The sequence below is a fragment of the Coregonus clupeaformis genome, chromosome 7, assembly GCF_020615455.1.
Source record: "Coregonus clupeaformis isolate EN_2021a chromosome 7, ASM2061545v1, whole genome shotgun sequence".
Taxonomy (NCBI): Eukaryota; Metazoa; Chordata; class Actinopteri; order Salmoniformes; family Salmonidae; genus Coregonus; species Coregonus clupeaformis.
In genome coordinates, this window is record NC_059198.1 from 25880733 (window position 1) to 25899551 (window position 18819).

At 40.8% G+C, this 18819-nt stretch overlaps 2 protein-coding genes across 2 annotated transcripts in view; one reads left to right on the forward strand and one right to left on the reverse strand.

Moving 5' to 3' along the window:
• Window positions 1-6997: 6997 nt before the first annotated feature.
• On the reverse strand, window positions 6998-8612 carry LOC121568643 (melanin-concentrating hormone receptor 1-like). Its single transcript, XM_041879049.2, has 2 exons — window positions 8534-8612; window positions 6998-8087 (listed from the first exon to the last, which is right to left on the reverse strand). The coding sequence occupies exons 1-2, from the start codon at window positions 8610-8612 to the stop codon at window positions 7057-7059; spliced, it is 1110 nt and encodes a 369-aa protein (XP_041734983.2). The 3' UTR covers window positions 6998-7056.
• A 1176-nt stretch (window positions 8613-9788) lies between these two features.
• LOC121568978 (growth factor receptor-bound protein 2) overlaps window positions 9789-18819 on the forward strand; it is a 41400-nt gene continuing 32369 nt past the window's right edge. The window contains 2 exon segments of the mRNA XM_041879526.2: window positions 9789-10137; window positions 11436-11733. Coding sequence (XP_041735460.2) covers window positions 11656-11733 — 78 coding nt within the window. The 5' untranslated portion in view covers window positions 9789-10137; window positions 11436-11655.

Below are 18819 nucleotides of genomic sequence, written 5' to 3' on the forward strand. Positions count from 1 at the left end.
TGTTCTGTTCAACCAGGTATATAAATGACATACAGTACATGTATAAAGTACAGATAATACTGGTAATGGTCCATATATTCAATGGCAGTAACATGAGAATTATAAATTATAAAAAATTTAAATGTTTGGCTTTGCAGCACTGGATTGAAATGTGCAGTTCCACTTTTTTATTTATATAACATGCAAATTGCATCACTTAGCATGCCTGTCTGTGTTGGACATCAGATATATAGTTAGACATCAGATAGTGAATTAGATCTTCTATTTCAGACAATTGGAACAGAAAATGAATGGTTTTGAGCATAAAGGATGTGGGGACTGGAATTTGGGCCTTACTATACAGTATGTTCAAAAGACATTGTGTGTTTATGAAGTGTTTGAATGGTGTATTTATGAAGTGTTTGAATGGTGTGTTTATGAAGTGTTTGAATGGATTGACAACGGCTGAATTTAGACCAGCTATACATGTCTAAATCCAGGCTCTGTCGCAGCCGGCCGCGACCGGGAGACTCATGGGCGGCGCACAATTGGCCCAGCGTCGTCCAGGGTTGGGGAGGGAATGGCCGGCAGGGATGTAGCTCAGTTGATAGAGCATGCCGTTTGCAACGCCAGGGTTGTAGGTTCGATTCCCACGGGGGGACAGTATTTTAAAAAAAATATGTATTCACTAACTGTAAGTCGCTCTGGATAAGAGCGTCTGCTAAATGACTAAAATGTAAATGTAAAAATGTCTAAATCTAATCAGTAAACTCATATTTACCTCATATGTTTGAACTGTGTGGTCCTCTCTGTTTATTTTTAATACAGGCTCTCCTTGTTATCCCTAGTGCAATGAAATGTCAGGTGAAAACATTCTACATTCTGCTCTTGCTTTTATCCCCCTTTTCCAATTATCAGACATTTCAAACCACAGTGAGGATGTTTTTAATTAAAGCATTTGACTAGTCCACCCTATCAGTTTAATAAGCACTGCAAACAGAAGTTATCTATATGCCTGGAGAACTGTGCACATTTCTTCTGTTTTGTGGAGTGATCTAACTGCTCAGTCAGCTTAGATGTGTCAAAAAGTTGCATTTTATTGTGTTTTGATTGAGGCAGTAATTAATGAGTGAAAATAACTAGATAATATACACTGAGAGTACAAAACATTAGGAACACCTTCCTAATATTGAGTTGCGTTAATAATAAAAAATGTTTGGCTTGGCAGCACTGGATTGAAATGTGCAGTTCCACCCCATGTGCAGTATGTATAACATCCAAATTGCATCACTTAGCATGCCTGTCTGAGTTGGACATCAGATATATAGTTGGACATAAGATAGTCAATTAGATCTTCAATTTCACTATTATCAACCCGCCCCAGCTATTATTACCTTGAATGCATAATGTATTACAAAACAGGTAGCTCATAGACAGTGTTACCCAAAACTCATTTTAGAATGTTTACTATGTTCAGCATTGTTTCTGTTTATGACTCATTGCAGGTTTCACTGAAATCCAATTAGCAATGATGATGAAAGATTAAATGTAATGAGGATAGGTATACAAGGTATCAAGTGAACAATTCACGGAGAACAACCCAAAAATAGAAGACAAGTCCGGTGTAAACCACACATACTTCAATCCTTTTTGTTGATACAGGATGCAGTGGGCTCTGCATATTGTCAGGCCTCTGACACTGTGTGTGTGTGTGTGTGTGTGTGTGTGTGTGTGTGTGTGTGTGTGTGTGTGTGTGTGTGTGTGTGTGTGTGTGTGTGTGTGTGTGTGTGTGTGTGTGTGTGTGTGTGTGTGTGTGTGTGTGTGTGTGTGTGTGTGTGTGTGTGTGTGTGTGTGTGTGTGTGTGTGTGTGTGTGTGTGTGTGTGTGTGTGTGTGTGTGAGTGTGTGTGTGTGTGAGCGAGAGCGAGAGTGAGAGAGAGAGAGAGAATGAGAGAAAGAGAGAGAGTTGATATAGTGTATAATAAAAGTATATTACTCAGCATTGGGTGACGCAGGGAGTAAGCTGAACATTGCTTTATTTGGGGTGGACATATTAATCTTTACAGGCATTGTTCAGCCGAAAGTAGCCCTAGTCCATGATAATGGAGCCTGAAGAGTTGGTTTGAAAGGATTCCAGGCACATTTACACAGCCTATGTGCTTTTGAATAGAAAGTCTAATTTCACCATAAATGATCTACCCAATGAAACTGAATAATACCCACCTACAGCATGCAATGTCCATAAAGCAGGTAATGATTTTTGGTGACCAAGGCCTCCTATCCTTTTTCTTCAAATCACGATGACCATTATAAACTGCATGTTGTGAGGAACAAATGTGGCTCTTTTAGTCATGAGTATTAAAAAGGTCAGCGCCACGTAATTAAAAACATTCTGTAATTAAAAATCACACAGAGAGCATTGGTGGACGGCCTTCATAAAAAAATTTTATTAGTGTAGTCATTTACATTTTCAGTCATTTACATTGTTGGCATATCTACTTTAAATAACAACCTCTGTCTGGATTGGTTAGAGCTGCATGCATTAGGGGGACCAGTATAAAAAAGTATGCAAAGTGTATGCACTCACTACTATAAGTCACTCTGGATAAGAGTGTGTGCTAAATTACAAAAATAATAATAATAATAATAATAATAATAATAATAATAATAATAATAATAATAATAATAATAATAATAATAATAATAATAATTACACAGCAGCCTGCAGTAACTTTTTGTTCAATTTTTACTCCTCTATAAGTTCATATATGGATGAACAAACAGTCTTATAAAAGCTTCACATTTATAAATCCAATCAGTAAACTCATACTTAACTCACATGTTTGAACTGTGTGGTCCTCTCTGTTTATTTTTAATACAGACTCTCCTTGTTATCTCTGGTGTAATGAAATGTCAGGTGAAAACATTCTACATTCTGCTTTTGCTTTTATCGCCCTTTTCTAAATAACGGACATTTCAAACCACAGTGAGGATGTTTTTAATTAAAGCATTTGACTAGTCCGCCCTATCAGTTTAATAAGCATTGCAAACAGAAGTTATCTATATGCTTGGAGGACTGTGCACATTTCTTCTGTTTTGTGGAGTTATTTAACTGCTCAGTCAGCTCAGATGTGTCAAAAAGTTGCATTTTTATTGTGTTTTGATTGAGGCAGTAATTAATGAATGACTCTACAACATGTCTAAAGTGTTCCACAGGGATGCTGGCCCATGTTGACTCCAATGCTTCCTACAGTTGTGTCAAGTTGGCTGGATGTCCTTTGGGTGGTGGACCATTCTTGATACACACGGGGAAATGTTGTGTGAAAAACACAGCAGGGTTGCAGTTCTTGACACACTCAAACCGGTGCGCCTGGCACCTACTACCATACCCCGTTCAAAGGCACTTAAATATTTTGTCTTGTCTATTCACCCTCTGAATGGTACAAATCCACGTCTCAATTGTCTCATGGCTTAAAAATCATTCTTTAACCTCTCTCCTCCCCTTCATCTACACTGATTGAAGTGGATTTAACAAGTGACATTAATAAGGGATCATAGCTTTCAGTCTATGTTTTTATTTTATTTTTTTATTTAACCTTTATTTAACCAGGTAAGCCAGTTGAGAACAAGTTCTCATTTACAACTGCGACCTGGCCAAGATAAAGCAAAGCAGTGCGATAAAAACAACACAGAGTTACATATGGGGTAAAAAACATAAAGTCAAAAATATAACAGAAAATATATATACAGTGTGTGCAAATGTAGCAAGTTATGGAGGTAAGGCAATAAATAGGCTATAGTGCAAAATAATTACAATAGTATTAACACTGGAATGCTAGATGTGTAAGAGATTATGTGCAAATAGAGATACTGGGGTGCAAAAGAGCAAAATAAATAACATGTCATGGAAAGAGTTTTGTAAAGTCAGCGTTTGGTGTAAGGAAATGCATGTATTCCTGTCACTATGCTGAATTTCACAGTGCCTTGGTTGTAAAATGTACACATTGGAAATGTATCAAATCTTGTATAAAAGACTGATCCTCAATGATTTAGAGCTTACATCAACTTGTCACAACTTGGTCTATAATTATTTATATTATCATGAAAAAGAGTTGAGAAGGGTTATTGGAGTCTGTCTGTTGATTGGCAAGTCATTTAAACATCAGTATTTCAAGATTTAGTTAAAACCCCCAAATCCTTTTAATAGATGGCCTCAAAAATGTAACCTCCAGAAAGAACTTTTCAAAAATGATGCCAATGTTTATTCTTAATCAATATTGTTATTGTGAATCAAGTAGACAGATCCTGAATTGGACAGCCTTGGTTTGTGTCAAAGAAACATAGCCTGTTCACAACCTTCTTGTGCTCAGACCTTATGGTACACACACTATTTAGCATGGGCCATATTGACACTATTTTCTAGTTTAAATCTGGATTACAAATAACCAGATTACAACCAGACAGGTAAAGACATCTTCTTCTGGTCACTACAAAGACTTGAGGAAAACCTTCCTTTTTCAATAAGTATACAATGAAGTCGGCCTGACTGCTTTACAACCAACTTTGCCCACTGGCCCCATGGCACTCTATATTATTGCATCTCTTATTCACAGCTGTGAAAATGACACTGTGTCTGACAGCGTAAATCCAGTCAATATCCGAGGATGTTTGAAAATACCATGATCATAAACCACTGTGGGAAAGCCATGCATGTAATGAAGGAAATGCAAATCGTCAGACAGGTGTTTAAAAAATCCATTACCACAGGAAAAGTCCACAGGAAAAGTCAACAGATGCCTCGGTTAGTATCTGTGCCTGCCTAATAGTGCATATGCGTGTTCTGATTACCTTACCACAAACACACACTAATGCCTTTATAATTTACATATAACATAATGAGAATGTCAAAAGGAAAGGCCCATGATCCTAATATTGGAAATATATCATATTTACATACACTGGCAGTTCTACTATGTTTATATACAGTGCTGAACTTTTATGAGAAAACCCCAGTTCTTATCACTATTTCTGTGTAGCGAGTGATTTGGACGGAGTCAGGTGCAAGAGGGTAAATCACAGAATAAATGGTTTATTCGGCAAATACAGCGGTACGCAGCAATGCGTAAATCTTTACAGTGCGGTAAAACGGCGCACTGGAGAAAACAAAGCACACGGGTGAATATCCCGGCAAAACAATACATAAAGCTCCACCGAGCTATCGTCACCTCCACATTAAAAAACAATCACACACAAAGACATAGGGGGCAGAGGGAATACTTATACAGGTACTGATGAGGGGATATGAACCAGGTGTGTGTAAAAACAAGACAAAACAAATGGAATGGAATGATGAGATGAGGAGCGGCAGTGGCTAGAAGGCCGGTGACGACGAGCGCCGAAGCCTGCCTGAACAAGGAGATGAGGCAGCTTCGGAGGAAGTCGTGACATGACATTCTGTAGCCTATACTAGGATAGCTCTTCATTCCAAAAGCCATGTGTGCATTGCAGTAAGACATTGCTTTCATCTGGGTTTTTCCTTTGGTCATGGTCATTTTGAGTTACTGAGTGAAATTAAATACTTGATGTGCATTATTAATGCATTTGTACCCTGGTGCAGTGTCTTGGTTCCATAAATGAGAAGTGAAACAGGATCCATTTAAGTTTCACTAACGAGTTGGAGAGCGCTTGAAAGCGGCCAAATGCATTCCCTCCAACACTGTCCAGAAATGATGTACATGAATTGGTGTTCAATCAAATATATTTAGTATTAATTTGACAATACGGTGCACTTGTGTGTATGTGTGAGGAGTAAAATGGAGGTAAAGCAAATCAAAATACGAAGGGAATCCAATTTTCCTGGGAATGTAATAGCAATAGTAATGTATGAGTGTCTGGGTTTGAGAGCGGCATTTTTCTCCTTCTAAAGCAAGCCGTTACTACCCTACAAATTGTTAATTTCCCTACGCAGTGATAACTTTGCCCTTTTCCAAGATTACCAGCAGATAACCTGTCTCTCTTCTATAGCAGCCATCAGGTAAAAGATTGCTTTGTTTGGGCAGAATGCTTTTTCCTCTTTTATGTGTGTTTCCCCTTCTCTGAGAATAAGAGCTCTTCACAAATACACAGAATGCACTCTAGCACAGACAGTTCTGCTGCTACTGTATTGCATTGGGTTCTTCTTATGTCTCATGCTTTAATTATTTATTGTAACATCTAGAAATGTCCCTCTGGATCAATTGCAGTCATACAACACTGTGTGGTGCATCAGAACATAATTGTTTCCCCAAAGATAACAACATAGAGGTTTCTTTGTTGATCACAGACATTACGTGGAAAAACACGGGCAACACATATTCAATAATACAAAATATCTACGGACAACATATTAGTTGACATCAAAATGCCATTAAAAGATAACACACAATAATACATCAATATATCACAACTGTCTCAATGATCACAGTCACCACACATAGGTTGAGGTTCCAGTATAGACATAGATTACATTACGACAAGGTGTGATTTCCCTGCATTTCAGATCACTAACTGGACAGACCGATGACAGAATCCCAGGATATCACACATCTACACAGAAACCTGTTTTAACACATTGAACTGCAGTGGAAATCTGTCAAATGTGATTCTCATCAAAGAAAACAAAATTCAAATTGTTACCACTTGAAACAGAACTGCAAAATAGTGTTATTGATAACTGTGGACTGGCATCATTTTTTAAAAGTTCACATTGTTACTAATAGCCTACAGTTCAATTGCCAACTGAATACTAGTACAAAGTCCCTGTATTCACAGTTCCTTCATGGGAGCATGATTGGATAGGATGAATAAGATAAAGTTTAATGTCCCTGAGGGGAAGATTGTCTTGTAAACACAGTACTGCTGTATACCAATTAGATACTGTACATTACACACTCAACATACTACATACATTGCACGTTAACCATGTCATACACATTGGGAGCATGACTGTCTGATGGGGGCACCAGTTCCCGCTGAGCTGAGAGAGAGCCCAGATTCATGGGACTAGGGCTGAGGGATGGGGCTGGGCTGGGGCTGGTGACTCAGTGCACAGCCACAGTGACAGGCAGCATGTTGTGTACTAGTAGGTCTCTGGAGGACTGAGACTGATGATTACACTCTGGGGCCAGTCTCAGACTCACACTGCCGTCAGCCATGCCAGGGTTCACCCTGAAGACCCGATTGGTCGGCCGGATGGCCACAATTAACTGCCTTTTAAAGGTCTCACTCAGCACGATGTAGAGGTATGGGTTGATGCAGCTGTTAACGTAACCCATGCTGATGGCAATGTTGTAGGCATAGAGGAAGGCAAAGCTGGGCCTCTGGACCCCCAGGTGGGCCAGCTGCAGGATGTAGTACGGAGCCCAGCAGATGAAGAAGGCCAGGCATATAGCCACAGCCATACGGGTCACCTTACGTGTACGCACTCTCAAGCTGCACTGGGGCAGGGGGGCCACCGTGGCAGACAAGTTCTGGAGGATCTTGAAGAAGACCACGCAGATGATGACCAGAGGCAAGGCGAAGGCCAGCACAAACTGGTAGAGGGTGAACCAGTAGGTGTCAGTGGTTGGGTTGGGCAGTAGGAGGGCACAGCCCACTGAGCCGTCTCCTCGGGGCATAAGGCCAGCATACATCCACACGGGAGTGATGGAGACCAGAGAGAGCACCCACACCAGCCCCACCGCAGCCCACGCCACGCAGGGTGTGCGCACATGGTTGAAGCGGATGGGATGGACCATGGCCAGGTAGCGGTCCAGAGTCATGACAGTGAGGATGTAGGTGCTCACTATCTGGCTGTTGGAGTCCAGGGCGGTTATGACTGTGCACATGATGTCACCAAAGCACCAGCAACCATTGCCCAGGAGCTGGTGGATGAGGAAGGGCATGCCCAGGAGGAAGAGGAGGTCCACTAAAGACAAGCTGAAGATGAAGATGTCTGGCACTGTCTGCTGGGCTCTGAACTTAGACTTCTTCACAATGGTGTAGATGACAATGCAGTTGCCAATAATCCCAAAGAAGCAGATGACACCAAAAATGCTGGGCATGAGGACGTTGTGATAGGGCACGTCATTTTCTGAAAGTATGATACGAAAAGTACATTCAGTCTCATGTTGCAGTGTCATTCAGTCAACAATCAGACAGGTGTTAGCTTGCATAAGTCTTGATTTTACTAACAGTATACTGTCACCCCTGGCCGCTCCATCACAAAGATCAAAGACTCCAAACTAATCCTCAGAGATGGGAGCTGTCCATTCATGTGGTACTGATATTCATTGCTAATTATAAATTGGATGGTTTGAGACCTGAATTCTGATTGGCTGAATACAGCCCATAGCCGTGGCCATATACCACACCTCCTAGGGCCTTGTTGTTTAATTAAACAACACGTTTACATTTAGTAATTTCACTTAAATGTAATGTAAAAGTCACAGGACTAAATTCCCGGGATAACATTTAATTCTTTAACATTGAGTTTACATTATAACATTCATGCATGAAATCAGGAAAATCGCAGGTTACCTGCTGGACTTTCAGATAAGTTGTATGATGGGAGAGAGGTCTGAGACAAGTTCTCGTTCGACACATTTTCGAAGTCCATTTCGAAGTTAGATTAAGCTCAACAAAAGGATGAGCTCTGAAATAAAAATTATGTGAAAACAGGCAAATAACGTAGGTCTAATTACCATCAAAGTAGACTATATAAATAAATATTATATCATCAGTAGCTATACTATTATTGTACTGCTTGGGTACTGTAAATAAAACCCACTTCATGCTCAAATAGATGCAGTCGAATTGTGGAATGTATTATTTCATAGTGGCAATAATTGTTGTAATGACATTAAAAAATATTCGGAAAATTCCTTGTCCTCATCACAGTGTCCAAAAGATAAAACAATGTAAAAATATATATATTTTATAATAATACCTTGCAGGAGAAGTATTTGCAACTACTCAACATTCTTTACAACCTGAATTGTAAACATCTTAGACCCAAAGAAAGGCACGGGCGCCCTTGTCTATGCTGTGCACTGTAATTATGGTGATGAACCAGGCTCCAGTTATTCTAGTACATCAATTAATCAATCAAAGTAATTCAGTGGAGACGGGGTGAATTTGTAGAAACGTACCTTTTCCTGCTTTTATTTCTGTAGCCTCTCCTCAAAATCCAGTTGTTCTTCTTCTATCTTTACACCAGTAGTGTTGCTAATCAATGCACTCCCTCACACAATAATACTTCTTGTAAGAGAGCCTGTGAGGTTTACAGTGATGTACCTTGCCAACATTTCACATGGTGGCTTCGCATCCTCCCCTATATGGTAGAGAAAGAGAGGAGGGGTACATAGAGACACCTAGTGACAACTGATTTTACATCGTAGCAATAATAGGCTATGTGTGATACCAGTTTGTAAGTGCCTGAGTGCATAAGTAACACAGTGCCACTGTCAAGATTGATGCCCATTTGTGATGGCACTGTTTGTTGGATTGACAACTAAGAAAAAAAAAGTGTCACAATTTCCAGGATAGGGGGACATTGACAATACATCTAAATATAGCTATTTGTATTCCAATCATTAATTTCCTTGACTTTCTTCCCATGACATCAGGGTGTAAGCGTTCTTTTTGTGTGTAGACTGTAGTTGACACCCTTTGCCACTAGATGACGCACTTTCCTATGTTTTTCACCATCTAACTAACTATGTAACAGAAATGTGTTTAAAATAGTACAGCAACACAATCTATATTGCCTATCGATGCATCAGGCATACCAAAGTTATGTGACGGACAGAGAGACATCTATTTGCGCTGTATTTGAATTTTGAAAAATAGCAATGCAACTAGCCATCAGGTGAAAGTATCGCGATAGATGGTCCAGTGGCTAGAAGGCGAGACCTATGGGCCGGTCAGACACCCTGCTCACAGCGCGAGGCAGGAGCCGAGCCGTAGCAGCACCCGAACCATCTGGAAGGAAGCGGAAATAAACGTCGCTAGCTAGTTCGGGTTTAAGCAAAAACATACGTATTTTGTACATTTACCGCCACTAACGAAACTGTAAAGGGTGGATTCTAAACAATAAGGACATTTGATCAAGCAAGAACTTTACATTTCACAGAAACTAGCGGGTGAGTTTTTGTCTCGTTCTACTGCATACAAAAGCTAGCCAACCAGCCAGCAACACTACAGTACCCGTTAGCATGCGAAACTGTATTTTTCGTTTTGGTTAGCTACTGTAGCTAGCTAATAGGCCTCTCTGCTTGCCATGCAGTTCTTCAGAAACGACGAATTCACATACATAGCTGTGCACAAGCATGTAACTTAGACATTAAATGAATAACTGTTAACAAAGTTGGTGTTTTTAATTTGTGTTTGTTGTTACTAGTAACGTTAGCTAGCTAAATAGCCGGCTAGCTTTTTCGTTTTGGCTAGTTGCTAGCTAACGTTAGCTTCCTCTCTCAGACGTCTAGCGTTTGAACTGGCTTCTAGCTCTAATTCAAAACAGCTGGAAACGTTGTTTCACAGTACAACCAAAATAAGTGAAGTAAACTACTGTAACTATAGCCAACATGTTAACGCAAATGTAGTACAATTGTCTTTGTCACTGGCCGTAATGTGGGTACCTAACGTTAGCTAAAACTGACTTGGCTACAAGTGGAAACTTAACTGATAACGAGAGTTGACAGAGCCTCCCATAAACGTGAATTGTTGTCAAATAATAACCTAGAAAGATGTTGTTCGCTAGCTAGCTAGTCACTTAATATAACGTACTTCGCATGATTGGTAAGTTAGCCTGGGTAACTAGTAGTGACCTCCCTAGCAGAAAGTGTAGATTTGATGCAGAGATTAAGAAATTGTATATTCCAGTGTTGGTTTTGATTGTTGTGTGTGTAACAAACAGGCTAAGAAACGTTTAGTGAACAACGAATCTGATTGGACAGCTAGTAAACCACTTCGTATGAGGCATGTTACACTACAACAAGTAGCTACAGACTTTAGAGCTCCCTCATTCCTTGACCCAACAATGGCCTGTCAATTGTCAAATATTGGCCAACCGCTAGTGTGGATTGAATGCTGACATTGGTGGAGTTCGTTTTGCATTGCCAGGTGCCCTGGGTGGGTGGAGATTACACTTAAGGACCAATGGAATGGTCTAAAATGAATAAACTCAGTCCACCCAGGGCACCAGGCCATGCAAAACGAACTCCACCCATCTCACTGTTGTTTGGTTTCTTTTTATCATCAAATGTATCAAGTGCACGCCAGAGAGACATCAACTGTCGGCCTTCATCTCTTTTGAAGAACAGCTGTCAATTTCAGCCCCATCATCATACAGTTGTCGACCGACACAGCATCCAGACATAAACAGAGACGCTAGATATTAATGCACTATCGGATATGTGGCATGTTTCTCCTTTTTTTGCAGATATCTTACTGTGACCTTTATGTGAGGATCCAGCCCTAAAGGAACGGGTCATAGACGGGAGGAGCGACTCGGAGCAAGCAACCGATCATTGAATTCTGGAACTGTGTTTTTATTTTGACACTGCTGGTCTCCACACATCAACGACAGGGAATATAACAACATTCACCCTATCAAGTACCCTAAACCCACGGTTATACACAGTTGTCCAACAACCAGTACCATGGAGGCCGTTGCCAAATACGATTTCAATGCCACTGCTGACGACGAGTTAAGTTTTAAACGTGGGGAAGTTCTAAAGGTAGGATGAGTGCATTTTTTTGTCTTCAAATTCATTAATTGCAAGGCTTGGTAACAGCTAGTTTTCTGCTTTAAATGATTGTATAATTCAGCTGATCAACTGTTGTTAATCTACAATTAATGGACAGTAAGTTTTACCGGCACATCAAATTGCTGTTCTGGGAGCATATGCCCCTCAATTGTCAAGAAAAATTGAAAATAAATGTGTTTCTATTGCAAACCAGATACAATAAAATGTTTGTCAAGGAAAAGTTCAAAGGCCTTATCGTCCCACATCTAGTAAAGAACAGCAACACAACAGCTTATTTTTCAGAGTTGTTGCCTTCTGCAATATTCCTCTCTGCACTTTCTTTCCTCGTCCCTTTCTTCACACACAATATAGTATCGGTATCTGAAGCTACACCTTATTCAATGAATAAGCCAACAACATAGTACGTTCAATACAAAATTTAGGCCTAGTAGTGTGATGGGGCTCAACACAGGGAACACAAGGGCTTTGTGGATGTTTTTGTTTCACTGTATTGAAATGCCAATCCTGCAATTTCTCTAATCTGACACAACCTGGGGCCAATGGATCACTTCAGACAGCCATCTTACTCAAAGCCTCACTCTCACGTTCCCTGAAAAGAGCTCAGTCCATTTACAGAGCTTGATCATCATGGGACTGCAAGATATTAGGAAGGACATGGGGAAAATGTCTACGCAAGTGCTCTGGGATTTAAATGTAATCATCATAATCCCTCTGTTGAACGTCAATGGGTTTTAGGTAAAGAGGGGGTAAGTTTACTGCCTAAGCACACCAGCTATCATATGTTTTATCTGATTTCCATTTCAAATGATGGTGTGTGTAGCAAATGGAGCTAAACCTCTGTCTTGCTAGCAACTACGTGTTTGTAAGGTTCTTTCCACTTTGAATCCTTTGAACTATTTATGGCATTCTGTAGTGTTTTGTGTGGCTATTAACAGTCCATACACCCCCTTAGAATGCCTCATGCACTATTTGTGTATTCATGTCATGGATGAATGTCAAAAGAGATGTTTTCCCCTCTGGGACACTTGATGAACATGACACACCAGTGCAAACCATCCCTGTGTTTACACCATAATAGCAGTGTGTGTTGACAGGCAACAGTTACCCACCCGCCTCTCATGCAGGTGGAGAGAACACTGCTGTTGAAACGGTATCAGGAATCATCTCCCACTCCTTTTTGTAACCCACCCAGTCTCATCAAGATGAGTCACACTCAGAAAATATGTTCTTGACTTGCTCATTTATGAGATTAAAGCATAGTTAAGTAATGCTTAAAGCTAGTTAAGCACAGTGATCTCTTACACAAGACCCCTATAACCACAGAAACACAATACTCTTCATTTAGGACAGGTCCAACGCTGGGGTGACAAGGAGTAGGCAATCCCCAGCCACAGATAGACTCCTGTCTCTCCTAGTCTCAGATGCCAGCGTGGTGCGACACCCCCCAAGCCCCCAGCAGCACCAAGCTCTGCATAAATATTAATCAGAGGGCGAGGCGGCGAGCAGCTTGATAGCAGAACACCAAGCCTGCAGCACAGCGATACTCTAAAATTCCTGCAGGAGTTGCATAAGCCGCAGGCTGGACCGCCACGCGCCCACATGGCCTCGGCACCATCATCGACAGAGATCTGAGAAAGACCCGTGGAATACTGGTGTGAGTGAAGAGCAATAATTAATTTTGATTGCATGGGCATTTAAAAACGATGTACATGAAAGGTTCTCCCTCCAACAGTTTAATTTCAGCCCTCATCTAAGTGCTATCTTTGTAAGTAGGTCCTGCCATATGAGAACACTTCTCATTATATCTGTGGTAGACATTTTAAAATGTCCTTGTGTGGTAGAGGCCTTTCCATTCGGCCTCCCTTCGTATGTGTCAGTTAGATCTTGAGGAGTTCTCATGTCTCTTGAATATTCTTACTTATAAATATGAAGAAGATTGTCTGCGGACTTGGTGCAGTCAACTGCTTTTTAGTCTATGGCAATGTATGAATTCATTTTGGCCTGTTTTTTTGTCAGTAAGTGATTCGGTATGGGGTTTGGAAGAGGCCTTATCTCACCAGGGGCTCTGGGGGAGAGAGTCGGCTCAGAAAGTAGAGCTAAATATAAGGGTTCTTATTACATTTGCATATCAGAAGGAAAAAAGTGGTCTCCACAATTTTCACAGCCAGAATCGTTAGTGTTACTCTGAAAGAAGTTAACTTCTAGAAGTAGACAGCACGCTACCCAGAGTGAAATGTTTGTTGATTGACAGTCTGTTTTTTACCCTTCAAAATAAATGTTTGACACTTGATCACATCCTCAACACGGAGAAGGACATTGTCAGCCCGTCTACCTTGCAGAGGCATGAGTTTGAATGACTGAAAGGAGTATGCACTACCAGAGCATGAGGAGGTCTATGGTTCATCGTCCTAGAGAATCTCTTTAAGTAAGTGCTCTTGGCTAGCCCCTCCTCCAGCTCTGTCCCTGGCACCTCATAATCCTTTCTCTGTGTGCTGCCTTTTGTTCTTTGGCTGACGTGTTTTGGATTCGATTTCTAGGATTCACCAGGGGGTTCTCAGTAGAATGAAGTGTTGCTTCTCACTTATGGGTGAATTCAATCACTTTTTGACAGCATCCCTTTTGATTTAAACAAAACTTTCCATAAACGTTTGCCCATTTTGCATACCCCACCATACCATGAGACATCCATGTCTTCATCACTGGAAAAGATAAACAGTTGAGTTTGGTATAGTTTAAAGCTCCAGGGGCACCGTACTACTGTGACTGACCCGGTAAAACAACACATTTCCCTGCACCTATCCGGTGTATGTGACACAAAAAAAGAACGTATAAACAGGGTTGTCAAACTATTTTTTATAATTTCTAGGTCCTTTTTTTTTAATATATACTGAACATACATATAAACTCCAATTTCAAAGATTTTACTGAGTTACAGTTCATAAGGAAATCAGTCAATTGAAATAACTTCATTAGGTCCTAATCTATGGATTTCACATGACTTGGAATACAGATATGCATCTGTTGGTCACAGATACCTTAAAAAAAGATAGGGGCGTGGATCAGAAAACCAGTCAGTATCTGGTGTGACCACCATTTGCCTCATGCAGTGCGACACATCTCCTTCGCATAGAGTTGATCAGGCTGTTGATTGTGGAATGTTGTCCCACTCCTCTTCAAAGGCTGTGCGAAGTTGCTGGATATTGGCGGGAACTGTTACACGCTGTCATACACGTCAATCCAGAGCATCCCAAACATGCTCAATGGGTGACATGTCTGGTGAGTATGCAGGCCATGGATGAACTGGGACATTTTCAGCTTCCAGGAATTGTGTACAGATCCTTGCTGAAACATGTGATTGCGGTGGATGAATGGCACGACTATGGGCCTCAGGATCTCGTCACGGTATCTCTGTGCACTCAAATTGCCATCGATAAAATGCAATTGTGTTCGTTGTCCGTAGCTGATGTCTGCCCATACCATAATCCCACGCCACCATGGGGCACTCTGTTCACAATGTTGACAAGCGCAAACCGCTCGCCCACCCAACGCCATACAAGTGATGATACAGCTCATGATACATGGGACCAACACTTTACATGTTGCATTTTATATTTTTGTTCAATGTAATAGAAATTGACATAAATTGTCCAAAAACCACAAACTCAGATTTTTTGCATATTGGCATATGTTATAGCGTTAATCCTATTTTACATCTGAGGTTTTTGTGTTGTGTTGAGATACAGGGTGCGTTTCATTTCAATCATAGTTATAATTAATAGAAAGAACCTATCCCTTCAGACCACTGCAAATTAGCTGGGACACCATTGAAATTGATATTTTAACTTCTAATTACTACCACAAAGATGGCCACTGGTGTACCCACCGTTGAATGTCAATTTAAATCTACAGGGGGTAGTGCGTACGGCCCAGTACATCACTGGGGCCAAGCTTCCTGCCATCCAGGACCTCTATATCAGGCAGTGTCAGCAGAAGGCCCTAAAAATGGTCAAAGATTCCAGCCACCCTAGTCATAGACTGTTCTCTCTGCTACCGCACGTCAAGTGGTACCGGAGCGCCAAGTCTAGGTCCAAAAAGCTTCTTAACAGCTGCTACCCCCAAGCCATAAGACTCCTGAACAGCTAATCATGGCTACCCGGACTATTTGCATTGTTATTTTATTTTATTACTTTAATTCTTTTAATTTTTTTCTTAACTGCATTGTTGGTTAAGGGCTTATAAGTAAGCATTTCACTGGCACATGTGGCAAATAAAATGTGTCTATTCTATTATCTATATTTCTATGATTTCAATAGTTCCTATGGAGGATTGACAGTAAAATTTAACTCAACAGATATTCCCATTCAAGTCAACATTCTCTGATGTGTGGACCTCAACCATCTTTGTGGTACCATTTTGACAGTTGAAATGTAAATGTAATTTGCATTTTAGTACATTTATCAGCCAATACATTACACCCACCCTGTATTCAAGAGCATGTTGTGTCTCTGCCGATGGCAGGCACAACACAAACGCCTCAGATGTAAAATAGGATCTAGGCTACAAAAATCGGAGTAGGTTAAAAAGGACATTTGTAATTTAAAAAAAAAAAATTCAAGAAATTATAAAAGTTTGACAACCCTGTTTTGTAAGCTTTTAAATGATATCAATCTCAACCGTTTAGATTTTCCAGTGATGAAGACATGGATGTCTCATAGTATGGTGGGGTATACAAAATAGGTCAACTTCGAGCACCACTATCTCTTGAATGTTTTTGCATTTAGGTCTAAAAAGTAACTTTCTGTGCACTTCTACAATGGGAAAATATGTATGGAAGGTTTCATTCAAATCAAAAGGTGTGCTGTCAAAAAGTGATTGAATTCAAATGGTTTACCCTTGAAACATAATTGCCATTGATGTGAATGAGTGCAGGGGGTGAGCGTACTGGGAAAGAGGGGTCATCAACAGAACAGTGGCGAGCAGTGAAGCCAAAAACATATTCAGAGACTGGATGGTCGGCCTATTGAGAGCAACACCCCCAGAACAGCAGTTTTTCTTCAGTAGCGGTGACTTGCCAATGTCGCAATGCTGTCACTGAGGTTTTCCCTTCAGAGTCACTCACAGAAATAGAGGGGAGACAGAATCTGAAATTTGGAAGCAGTGCTTTTTTGATGGCTACCTCATCTGGCACCACCAGGTTGGAGGGGAACCGTAGTCCGTTCACTTGACAAGTCTGCCTTTCTCCAACTATCAGTCTCTTAATTTATTTATCTTACTCCCCCCCCTCTCTGTTCCCTCCTTTCCTCAGTCAACTGATAGAGCAGGACGTATGTCTGAATGTTCTCCCCTCCAGGTTACACTTCTGTGGGACAGGGCAGAACAGGCCCATATTCTCTCTCCCTCCCCCAAAATGCCCACAGGCGCCTCACATCATGGCATGTTTAGCACGTAGGCTAAACCACAAAATTAAGCAGAGCGCACCAGCATCCATGTGATTGACTATTCTCGGCTGCTTTCGTTTAGCAAGTTTTATCTCTCCATTATCTTTTTTTGGGGCATTTATTGGTGACGCATAACTTTCGTTGACTGCAATGCAAATGACGTTGCAGAGTTAACTACAGCAAATGCACATACAATAATGCCTAAGATTGTGTTTTCAGTCTTTGCCATACGCCTAAACCTTGAAGGTAGCTTGGAGCAACCACTATTTGCTAACATGGGCTTCTCTTCAGACCAATTGTTCCCCTGAGGTAAGGTAATCATCAAAGTGTACTGAGCATAACTGGAATATGACACTTAAAAGCTTAATCCTAGATTATAAACCAACAGTTTGAAATCCAGGGGGTTGTGTTCTGCCTTTTAGCAAGCTGCCGTTCCATATCATTGTGACTGTTTGAGGTTGGCCGCTATCAATTTGAGGAGAGTGGGATTTGTCCCTTCAGGTTTTGCCTGCTCCCAAACTCGCAGGTCTGAGAGTCACCAGTTGCAAGGTAGAGTTGGTCACATTTTAAATGGCCTGCTACATGGCTAGTGCTGATGGGCCTTTTCCGTCTGCCTTATGTCTCAAACAGCTTTGACGTAGGCGTAGCCAAGTACAGTGGGAACGCATTCAGATATTCTTTGTGTTAATGGTTAGATGTCAAGCAGGATACCCAAATTTCTGGAGAATTTGAACAGAGGTCAAAGTAAATTTGTTTAATCTAATGGTTGCGACAGACACCTGCCCACTCATGCACTTGACTGGCTAACTGCTACGGCCCGCAGTGTATAGGCCTACATGCCCCCAACACAGCAGTGTGATCATGTCTGTGTACAGAACAATCACTTCAGATAAAGTCTACTTATTGTATAACTGAATGGTTCTATGGCACAGTGTGAATATTGACCTCAACTCCTCCAAATAGCCTATTTTAATGGATAATAATTTGGTGGGTGCTTTATAATGTCATTGGGTGGTTTTGTCTGTCATAGTTGGCACTTGCTGGCCAAGACACTGCTGCTTCCATTCAGTCTGGACATTTTGATTTGTGATAGAGAATCAGTCAGTTTAATTTTAGGGTATCATATCAGACAAAGCTGTCAGTGTGATATTTTTAAAAGGGGAAAGGTAACTAGGTAGCTCAGCCATTCCGTTTCCAAGTCTGTGCAGTTTTATACAAATTGTCAGGTTCACATACTGTAGAGTAGACTGCTTCAAAGTCTTGTGATTGATGACAAAGGTCTAGCCTACATACCAAAATGAATCTATTCCAAGTTATTCATCATGATACTTTGTATAACTTTCACCTCTTTAAAGCTTAGTATCTGTTTCTTCTGTCTGTACTGAATTATTAAAGCCAGTTTAGTTTGCATGCAGGGTATTACATTCAAAAAGCCATTGCATTCAAAAAGCCATCCAAGATTGAGTGTCAGAGGGCACGCTTCTCTCAGCATCTATCTCCAGTACTGCCTGCTAGTGCTAAGCATAAGCATCTATGCTTTCGAGACAAGCGGTCTATCTCACGAGAGAATGGCCTGTGTTGAGGCTTTGTTTATTCAAAGCCCCCAAAATCGCCTTAA